At 33.1% G+C, this 11,820-nt stretch overlaps 1 protein-coding gene across 1 annotated transcript in view; it reads right to left on the bottom strand.

The window, feature by feature from the left end:
- The window catches only part of LOC107663576 (guanine nucleotide-binding protein G(o) subunit alpha-like), a 42,114-nt gene that overhangs the window by 8,793 nt on the left and 21,501 nt on the right, over positions 1-11,820 (bottom strand). The window contains exons 5-7 of the mRNA XM_016453813.1: positions 6,387-6,515; positions 1,593-1,722; positions 355-426 (exon numbers count right to left, since the gene is read on the bottom strand). Coding sequence (XP_016309299.1) covers positions 355-426; positions 1,593-1,722; positions 6,387-6,515 — 331 coding nt within the window. The remainder of the gene's footprint in view (positions 1-354; positions 427-1,592; positions 1,723-6,386; positions 6,516-11,820) is intronic.

Below are 11,820 nucleotides of genomic sequence, written 5' to 3'. Positions count from 1 at the left end.
TGAAGCGTATAAACTAGAATGTTAAGGCGCTAAAATCATCGCAAACTTTAGTAGCGGAGCTAAAAGGCCTGTCGATATAAGCAGAAAATAATAAGCCAAAAATAAACACCTGATAACATTTGATGTTGTAGAAATTATATCATATATTTTAACAGTTTTCAGTAAATGCTAACTATTAAATAAAATAAAATATGTTGCAAAGGCACTTATGCTTCTGTGCTGAAATTAACTGTTTTTTGGTCACATATGTTGCCTGTTTTGCGTTGTCTCTTGATTGACGACACTGACCTCCTCTCAAGCTAATGGGACGATGAGATTGGATGAGCTCTCTCGGTTAATTGAGCCGTTTCTTACCATAGAAGTACTTCTGAAGAAGACGTTATTGCAGATTGACGAGAACAGCTTGAGACTCTCCTGAAGTCGATTCTAAACAAGAGCACAAAATGAAAAACAAGAGCTGTCATTCCCACCAGATCCCATGATGCTCTTGTCATGTCATATAAGACAGGAGTCAGAAAAGCTGAGGTCAGTGCATGTGAACAATCTGTGTTGTATTAACATTCAGATACATTAAGTAGAATGATTTTGTTTGTTACTACATTTTAGTTTTATAATGTTACATTAATACATTAAATACTGTCAAATGTTACAACTAAATGTTATTTTCAACATTAACACATTTCTCCAAAAAAAGTCACACTGGGTCAAAATTGCATTGTTGAGAGAGAAAAGTTGCATTGGTGTACACACACAAATTTTATTATTACATTCAGAAATAATGTAAAATACCGATATAATGAAAAGTTCCCCTCACTCAACAACAAATACTTAAAAATAGTTACAGAATAGGACAGAACAAGAATGAAAAAGTATTAAATAAACATACATTTTAGTTGCATTGATTATAAACAAAAATTTTTATAAACACCAATGGCTTTCTCGTTCGCCACAAATATTAATGTTAAATGGGTTTCTGCTCTTGTAACTGCATTAAAACAGTGACTTATATTCCGGAAAATGTGGTAATGACACTTATTTTTGGTGTTACTAAATTTAAGTTTTATAATATTACAGTAGAAAATGAAATGTCAAATATTCAATAAAATGTTACTTAAGCATTAATAAGCATTTGTTACTATACACGTTACTAAGCATTAATAATGACTTATTTTGTTTCAAATTTTTTAATGTATATATATAATATTACATTAGCACTTTAAACAAATACTGTAAATTATTCAAATTAAGTGACATTTCAGCATTAAAACTGATGCCTATTTTTGCGCTACTAAATTTTACATTTAAGTTATATTAACTGAATTATGAAAAATAATACAATGAAATATCTTCCAAAAGCATAATTGTAAATGTAATATATTTATAACGATGCTTTACATGTTGCTAGTTAAAAATAGATAAATATAACTTTTTACAATAAATTAATAAATAACAGATTAATTTTTGTTGATTAAACTATTCTTACGGTGCCAATTTTGTATGGTACATAATTTATTTTTTAATACTGGCAACTTTTAACATCCAAAAATTCCACACATTTAATGACATTTTAGTTGTTTATGGTGTTTTCTCACCATAGATGGATCTTCTACTAGCGTCATGTCGTATCCACTCAGAGACACGACGAACAGCACGGCCCTCACATCCTCAAAACAGCTGATCCACTTCCTCCTCTCCGTCCTCTGGCCTCCAACGTCATACAATCTGCAGAGAGAAAGAGACAAAATGTCCTAAACGGAAAAGAAACACCTCAACATGACCCCAAAACACATTAGAGTCAACACAAAACCAATTAACCTTGAGTACATCAAGTTACAAAAGTACAATGGATTTTGAACATGACTTTTACAAACAGCGTCACATTTGTTATGCTAATATGCTGCTAACTAGCGACACACAGCCGTACATGTGAAAACCAGACCAAGGGGCTCTTGATGTAATCAAACGAGCTTCTCAAATTAACAATCTCCGCCAAATTCCCCATAATTGCGTTTTAGATCACGACACTAAAAGAGTTAGCGTGTTAGCTAGTAGTTAGCAAAGAGGCGTCAAAACCAAATAAAATCTCAAAACATGACGTTTCATTACAGGTTTCTCCTCTTCACGTCTGTTTTTGAGACAACTAAAAAGAGCGGGAAAATGGAGAGTGTTTGTTCTCAAAGAGCGTTTCTTGTCTCTTAAACAGAGAAGGCCATGAACAAACAGTAAACGTCTCTCTCTCTCTCACACACATTTATTTTCCATCTTCCACTTCATCCTGCGCCGTCTCTTCACTATATTTGTGGGAACGATTCCCCCACACGTCTGAAATGAAAACTATCAATACTCACACTTCAAACATGATGGAAAAAGAAATCTATATGTGCCTTATGGAACACTAATACATGAGGGTTTCCCATAAAAATCAGACAAATTAATTGAATCATAAACATTGCTGATGCTGACACTACGATATTAACTGCTACATTATTTTTCGTATACAACAAACTGCAGGTAAAAATATCATGTTTAACAGTTTTTAAAAAAATCTGTGACCATTTTAATTAAAAATACAAAGCATACCTGATTTTACTAAAATATGGAACACATTAAGAAAATGTATTATATTTATACTAGTGCTGTCAAACGATTAATCGCGATTAATCGCATCCAAAATAAAAGTTTTTGTTTACACAGTATGTATGTACTATGTATATTTAATATGTATATACAAATACACACCCATGCATGTGTATATTTAAGAAAAATGTCACGTTTATATATTAAATATATTTATATATAATAGGAATTATATGAATATAAAAATAGACATGTATATACATGTAAATATTTTCAAAATATATGCCGTGTGTGTATTTATATATACATAATAAATATACACAGTACACACAGATATATTATGTAAATAACTTTTATTTAGAATGTGATTAATCGCGATTAATCGTTTGACAGCACTAATTTATACATACTCACATTTAATTTACATGTATACTGCACACTCAGAATTCATTATAATTTAAATATCTATATTCAAATTGATATTATTATTACTATTTATTCAGTATTTAAATGTATATATTCAGATTTAAAACTATACATATTTAGAATTTACTTACATATGTTTAGATTCATATATAAATGTTTTATAATTATATAAAATCAAGGAATATATTTATTAATTTGAATATTTATAACTCCTGAATATACTGTAATCCAAACCTATAAATGTAGCAATGAATTTTACTTAAATTAGTGAACTGAAATATATCTAAATAGTTATGTAATGAATAAATAGTTGTAAATCTGAATATAAAAATGTTTCTATATTGTATTTTATTGGCTATTCAGCTGCAACAGGAAATTTAAACAAGAAAAAAAAATCAAACCAGTGTATTTTCATGTTCTTTCTTGTCTGTCACGTCTTTTCCAACAGCACAAAGGTTTAATAATGGCTTTAATTATGGGATGATCTGATGTGGCCACACAATCACAGCAGACAATGTGAGAATTGTGCAGCGTTAAACACACTGATCAAACGCAAGTCACTTCACTGATCATTACACTGCTAATTATGGCTCAGAGGTCAAGGGTGACCCGGAGCCACCTGATATTTAGATTTCAGCTTTTGTGGCTGGTTGGAAGATTTCATTAGACTTGTGTGACAAAAACAGTCACATCTCTTCCTGACCAACAAACCTATAACAACCATATTGTTCCTATTCATGTCCAATTAAAAATTAGCTATGCAATAATTATTGCATATAATAATCACTGGAAGAAAATACTTTTTAATGTAATAAATGACTCTTTTATGGTTGACAAGCTAAATGCAAGTTATTTGCAAATAAGAAAATTTGGAAAATTTGGAATAAAGCATAAAGATTGAAAACGTGCAAAACCATTATCAAAGAGTGCAAAACCGTTATCAAAAAGTGCAAAACCGTTATCAAAAAGTGCAAAACCATTATCAAAAATTAATAATAAAAATTACTATGGTGTTATATTTACATATGGACATAAACAATGTTTCTGTCTTTTTAGATAACTAGCAAATTAAATTAATACAAATTTAGCAATAAAAAATATAAAATAAAAATGAATGAAGCATGCACAAAAAATCATAAAAGTGCAAAAATACATAAACAGGCATAAAATGCATAAATAAATAATTAAATAAACATTACTCTTTTACTGTTGATAAGTTAAATGCAAGTTATTTGGAATTAGTAAAATTAGGGGCAAAAATGAATACTGCAATTACTATTTAAAACGGTACTATAACATTTACATATGGCCATAAGAAACAGCATTTTATTGTCTATAGATATAGTAAATAAAATTCATGCAGCAATAAAAAATAAAAAAAAATGAATGAATAAAAGCATTAATAAACCCATAAATGCATAAAAATGCATAAATAAAATAAATATGCATAAACAATTAAATAAATACACGAATGTAAAAATAAATAAACTTTCGATGTAAAAAATGATTTATTGAGTGTAAGGCAAAGAAACTGAAATGCAGCTATGGGTGTTTATATCAAACGTGAGAACGTGTGAATCCAGTGATATGATAAAGATCTTGAGGTTTCGGCGAGGGATGCGTGTGAAGTGCTACGATAAGGACGTGCAGTCGAGCGTGCAGAAGATTGACAGTAAGTTATTCCACACCGAATTAATTCACTCTAGAGTTCAAGAGGAACTAAACAGATTTCATATAACAATTACTCCACATAACATCAGCTTTCATAGAGTTCACAGCTAATAGCGAACGCAAAGTCATTGCGGAGCCCCTTAATTTTCTTACTTCCACTCTGATTTCAGGGTTTATGGGATATTTTTGCTCATATTTATACTATAGAGGACAATTTAACCTAAAAACCCAACAAAGAGAACAGAATAACAATCTCTCCTCAGATGGAAAAACAAAAAAATATGTTTTTGAAGACTAAACTGTAAAGACCACTAAATGGATGGGTGTTCAACTGGGTGTTTCAAACATACATACATCCCACAACCATTTTATTAAGTCATCTTGTTTTGATTTTATGACGTTGTAGAAGCACTTTTATTAAAAACTGTCATGAAAGCCATGGAAAATTTAGATTTAGCATTATGCAAAGTATAGTGCAATATAAATGTTATTGCAGAAGCCCTCAACTGAAGCCAATAAATTAGCCAACTCTCAGGGCAGAATGAGCCCAAAAAGAAGCGAACGTAAAAGTATAGACAAAGACAGTTGCTTTCCACCAAATGCCAAATCACTCATCTTTTCCATGCCATATCAAACAGTCTATGGCATCTCATAGCTGTAAATGTCTCCATTAACATTCAAATGGCTGGTAAAAGCTGCCAAGCAGAAAATTACTCACATTTCCCATGAAACCTTCCAATTGTTTTATTGGTTGTCTAATGTTTGCGCAAAATTGAACTTGAGAGGACAATGAACATGCATGAAACTTTTTAATTCCGACATTTTGAGGATCAAAAGTCATTGTGACTGAAGCAAACAGTGGGGATTTATGAGTAAACTGTGCATAAAGCAATGTTAACGAAAACTAAAACCATACAAAAAGTCATACTTGACAAAATAAACATGAATTAAAAAATAACTAATTTTGTTTTCATCTAGATGACAAGGCAACATTCCTAATTTTTATTTAGATTTAGTTTAAGTACAACTAAAACTAGTTTTAACAACTAAAACTGAATAAACTAAAACTTAAATATAAATTAAATATACAAAAGAATTTAATTTAAAATTAAAAACTATATAGACATTTTAAAATACAAAACTACTACATATTACAAAAAACAACAAAATTACAAAAAAAATAAAAAATGTAAACGAAAACAGAATACATAAAAATAAAATCTATGAAAGTATATCAATGATACTAAAATAACACTGGTTCAAACTAAACAAATGATTAGCATATCCCTTTAAAAGTTGTTTGTCGAAATATTTGAGTTGGAACTCGAGACAAGACGTCATAGCGAACAACAACAAAAAAAACTCATTAGACAAATTCAAAACAAGTCTTGCATCCAAATCAAAGCTGAACGTGTGCTCAATGCTGATAATGCCAGTTAGGATATTGACGAATGGAGCGATGCTTAAGAACGTCATGCAAGGTGACATTTCATAAGATAGTGAGGGATGGAGGATGCTGACATGGTCAATATCATGAAAACGTGAAGCTACGAGAAGGAAAACCCCTCAATTTTTTCTCATTTGCTATTTTAGCTACCTTTAAACAAACTTCAACTGAAAACAGAAAAAGCTTTTATGTTTGATGATTCACAGTCACAGACAAGTTTTTGTAAGAACAATTAGAACAAACTGACAATAAAGAGACTGTTTACCTGAAGACCAGGTGCTTGACTTTGAACTGGGTCTCAATCACTCCTGTGGTTCTCAGTCGGACTCTTAAAACGTCCGTTTCTGTCGGCATGTAATCAGGGGCGATGATCCTGCCCATGTTCTCAAAAAAACTGGGAACAGAGAGACATAGTAACAACAAAATTTATGACAAAAGAATCTCATAAGCCGATAATTATTGTCACGCCATTGCCGATAAACAATACATGGCCGATATAAAAATCCTTTACTGTATCACCAAAATTAGTGTTACTTTAATACTATTTATATTAATATATCGTGAATTTTATTTTTATTTTAATGTTTTCAGTTTATAGTTTATTTTTATAGTTTAATATTCAGTTTATATTAATTTGTTAATTTAGTTTATGGTATAGTAATTTTGCTATGTGCAGGTCAATTTTTTAAATAGATTTTTTATACATTTAATTTTTTTTTCAGTTTTAGTTACTTTCGTATTTCATTCAATTTAAGCTCATTTCAGTTAGTTGTGAAAGCAACATTTCTAAATTTAAGTTTTTCATACAATATTTATATTTTATTACATTTAAGCTTTATTTTATTTTCTGGCAACCAATTTTAAAACGTTTTAGCTTTAGTCTTAGCAATAACAATGCTGGTCTCAATAAATTAAAAATAAATGACAAACTAAAAAAACAAAAAAAAGAAAAAACATTTTTTAAATAAATAAATAAATCCTACAAGTGAATTTAGGCATCACAGTATTTAAAAAAAAAACACTTTTATTAAAGAATTAAAGTGAATGTTAGATGACAGCAAATGTTATCAACATGTAAAAACAGAAGAAATAAATTAAATATCCAACAAACATACACAACCTAAAAAAAACACTATAATATCAGTTGATAATCGGTATGGTACCGATATCTTGTGCTTTCACACAACCTAGTTTGTTTTGTGTTAGTGGCACCAGACTAATTTCTTGCAGCATTGAAACTTTAAATGGCAGACATTATCCTCCCCTTAGCAGTTCCTAGTTTGATACCAGCAGGTTTTAGGTTTTAACTCCAGCAACCTGTCAGTAAAAAAAGTGGCTTGGGAGCAAACGCGGCTCCTCACCTCTTATAATCAGGTCTCTGTGGGAAAAACCCTCTCCTTAAGGGCCTTCTCTCATTGTCTAGGTAAGCAGCTTTACCTCTGACTGCAGTAAGTGTCTGTGGCAGCGATAAGACCGGCCCGGGGGAAACACACGCTGTATGCTAATTACCAGCATGAATATAAACACAGCATGATACAGTATAAGCAAATCTGTGGCGCTAAAGAGAGGGATTATCTGGGAGCGCGCGCTACGTAGCGACACACACACCTCACTGGAGGTCGCAAACACCCTGGAGAGAGAATTAGACAAACACACACGTAAACACAGTTTTGAAGCAATAACCTCAGACAACTGTGCCATAGATTTTGATTAAGAGTGTTTGAGGCATCTTTTTCTGCTCTGATAAGACCAGTTTGTCATTCTGTTCATGCGAACAGAACAAAGACCAGGTCGTGCTAAATGCTAATATGTCAGAGATTGACGTACACACTGTTGCATACTGAAATGTACCTGTTGCATTCGCACTGCTCCTGCAAGGCACGCTATAGCATCATTAGCATAAATTGTTGACTTCTAAGAGTTCCTGTCATTTTAGTATTTAGCATTGCAGCTTCAATGCAGTTAACTATTAGCAGAGTACAAACAAAAAGTGCTTTGAACTACTTTAAATTATGATAGATTATAGCTAGCAAGAGTGGCTAACTAGTTTTTTTTTTAAAAGAGTACTAGCTTAAATGACAAATAGCTTATGGCTAGCAAGTTGAAGTTTAGCTAGCCAGCTATTGACCAAGTTCATATTTTCAATTAAATTCAGCTCACGTGAACTACTTTTTGGTAGTATCTTGTACTTGAGTTGCTAACTACTTTTTGAAAAGAACTGAAATAATTAGCTTATAGCTAACAAAGTTATAGTTTCAAATGTAGTTTATCTAACATGGCTAATGTCACGCTAAAGCAGTGGTTTAAAAAGAATCTTGCTAAGGAAGTTAAAGTTAAACGTTCATCCTTTAGCTAGCTATTGACTAAGTTCATGTTTTAAACTAAATTTAGCTTAAGTGAACTACTTTTTGTTAGTCTATTGTAGAGTGGCTAACTACTTTTTGAAAAGAGCTTAAATGGCAATTAGATTTATAGCTAACAAAGTTAAAGTTAGCTAAATTTATATCCTTTAGCTATTGACTAGGTTCATGTTTTTAACTAAATTTAGTGTATGTGAACTTTTTGTAAGTAGCTTGTAGAAAAAAAGAGCTTATGACAATTAGCTTATAGGTAGCAAGTTTCAGTGTTGTTTACCTAACACGGCTAATGTCATGTTAACGAACTGGTTTGAGAAGAATCTTGATGAATAACTTAAAGTTATTTGAATGTCACCCTTTTATAGCTAGCTATTAACCATGTTCATGTTTTCAACTAAATTTAGCGTAAGTTAGCTACTTTTTGTTAGTAGCTTTTAGAGCGGCTAACTACATTTTCAAAGCGAACAAGTTTGACTACAGTTTATGTAACTTTCTCAGCGAAATTTGCACCACCATGACATTAGCAATGTTGCGGAAATTACTTTAGCTTGTAGCTTAAACTAAAGTTCAAAATAGCCAGTTAACTATCTTATTTCTAGCTAGCTGAATAACACATGGTGTAACGGCAGATATTTTAAGAAAACGATTTCGCATAAGCGAGTACTAAAACCCACACGCTGCATTCTCATATTCACAACTCTATAACAAAAGCCGCTAGCAGCCTTTAGCATAAACTGACAGAGTTGACAAACGTATATATCGCTAAATCAATGGTGTTATTAATCGGTTTAGTTGCTTGTTGACTTACTTAGTAGGGTTGTCTTCAGGCAGGTGCACCACCCTAACAGCAGATGGCAACATTTTTAATTTTCATTTCATTTTTGTTATCTTTTATTTCGGCTTTATTTCAATTTATAAAAAACATTTTATAATAATTTTTGCTTTAGTTAATGACAATACCACTGTCGAGTACTGTTGTTTTTACTACCATAGGGAATTAAGAACACACTCTGTGTAGTGTTTCTGGTTTTAATGACAGCTAAACAGACACACAAACACACAAAATCACACTCCAACCTCAGTGCCAATGTGATTCCTTGGCATTCGAGCCGAGTCTGATCTTGTAAACCCCCTGGGCGGCACGACAGCGAGCACCTCGGGCCTGAGCAGAGACTGTGAGTGAAAAAGTGTGAGGTGTGTTTCTTTAAATGTGTCTGGCTGTATAAAACAGACATGCCGTTACATGCATCTGGATGCAACATTCACTCGCTGCTGGCCTTCAATTCCCAGTGGGACACAAAGGCCCTGTCGCCGTCGATCTGTCTCACTCTCTAACGCTCTCTAGGGAAAGGCAAGGGCTAACTTTACCATCTCTAGACTGCAGAAGTAGTCTTTTTTTATTTAGTCCCTACAAGAAAAAAAAACAGCTAAATTAGTTTCTGATGGTTTTTAACTGGTCTAAGCGGATCATTAAAGGATTAGTTCACCCAAAAATTAAAATTTGCTTAAAATTTACTCATCCTCAGGCCATCCAAGTTGTAGATGAGTTTGTTTCTTCATCAGAACAGATTTGGAGAAATGTAGCATTACCTCGCTTGCTCACCAATGGATCCTCTGCAGTGAATGGGTGCCGTCAGAACGAGAGTACAAACAGCTGATAAAACATCACACAAGTAATCCACATGACTCCAGTCCATCAATTAATGTCTTGTGAAGCGAAAATTTGCATGTTTGTAAGAAAAAAATCCATCATTAAGACATTTTAACTTTACAACCGTCACTTCTGATGAGTCCATAATCCGTAAAAACGATTCCTCCAGTGAAAAAATAGTCTCATCTGAATCAGGAGAAAAATATGCACAGATCAAGTGAAAATAGTCTAAAACTATTCTAAACAAATATGCCGGTGGATTTTGACAACAGGACAACAGAGGATGGGCTTTTCACTATAAGAAACGTTATTATGAAGAGACTTGTGTCCAGAAATGCATTAATGATATATTCGTTTCTTACAAACATGGAGCTTTTCACTTCTCAAGACGTTAATTGATGGACTGGAGTGTTGTGGATTACTTGTGGATTATTGAGATGTTTTTATCAGCTGTTTGGACTCTCATTCTGACGGCACCCATTCACTGCAGATGATCCATTGGTGAGCAAGTGATATAACGCTAATTTTCTCCAAGTCTTTTTCAATGCAGAAACAAACTCATCTACATCTTGGATGACCAGAGTGTGAGTGATTTTCAGCAAATTTTCATTTTTGGGTGAACTCTTCCTTTGAGGTTATTAAGAGATCATTTTGTAGTCTGCCAATCTCACTTTATGCTGTATGGAAAAGAGCAGCGTGAAATCTCTTCATTCAAAATCTCCTTTTGCGTCCTACCGAAGAAAAGCATCTTTAGGGTCATTTTTAGATGATCTATTCCTTTCAAAAGCTGGTTCGAACTGGTTTCTCCATCAGCGTGACATTTTGAAGCAGTTTTAGCATTTAAAAAACCGCTCCTGGAGTTTTGTAGATATACTTTAACTCTCGGATTGATTTGACACCACTTTGACCTCTCACCAAACATCCTTCTCTCTGAAGTATCTTTTCTCCTCACTCCATTTCTGATCTATTTTTCCACACAATTAAATTTCGTGAAATGACGCCGGTCAGGGTTTTAGGGTTGTGGTTTTTGTGGAGAATTTAGAACAGCGAGGGAGGGCAAATGAGAATGGATGAAAGGCGAAATGAAAAGAGATTTCACAAGATGCATGCAGGATATGAACAGGTGAGGAGCTGCGACCTGGCCTGCAAAGACGATGGAAATTCCCTCTGATAAATCTGACCTTTAACAAGAGAATATGCGTGTTTCTTTGTGTGTGTGTGAGGAATGGTGATGGAGTCCTGTAGGAGTGACATGACAGCTTGAGAGGAAAGGTTTTTAAATCTGGAGAAACGGTACGTCGCAGACACAGGAATGGCATTTTAGTGCAAATCTCTATGCCAAAACAGCACTACACCATATTTAATTAAGTCATTGTCATTCTTTTCAGCCTCCTTTTTATGCAAATCAGGCATATTATAAAATAAAGTTAAATTTTGGTACTTTTTCAAGCTAAATTCTTCATTATGTGTTGTGTGTGTGTGTGTGTCTGATTTAAACACTCTTCAAACCACAACTCAAATCAGTGCCATGGTGATAATTTAGTCGCTCCCGGTGACAAACGTGTTAAGTGTCTGGAGGGGCCCCTTGGCCCCAGCGATAAATGACAGGAGTACCTGTCAATCAAATTTACACACAGACAAACAGACAGACACACACACACACACACACACACACACACACACACACACAC

Source organism: Sinocyclocheilus anshuiensis, unplaced genomic scaffold, assembly GCF_001515605.1.
Source record: "Sinocyclocheilus anshuiensis isolate Anshui unplaced genomic scaffold, SAMN03320099.WGS_v1.1 scaffold77, whole genome shotgun sequence".
Taxonomy (NCBI): Eukaryota; Metazoa; Chordata; class Actinopteri; order Cypriniformes; family Cyprinidae; genus Sinocyclocheilus; species Sinocyclocheilus anshuiensis.
This window is presented reverse-complemented; position numbering and strand designations above follow the sequence as displayed.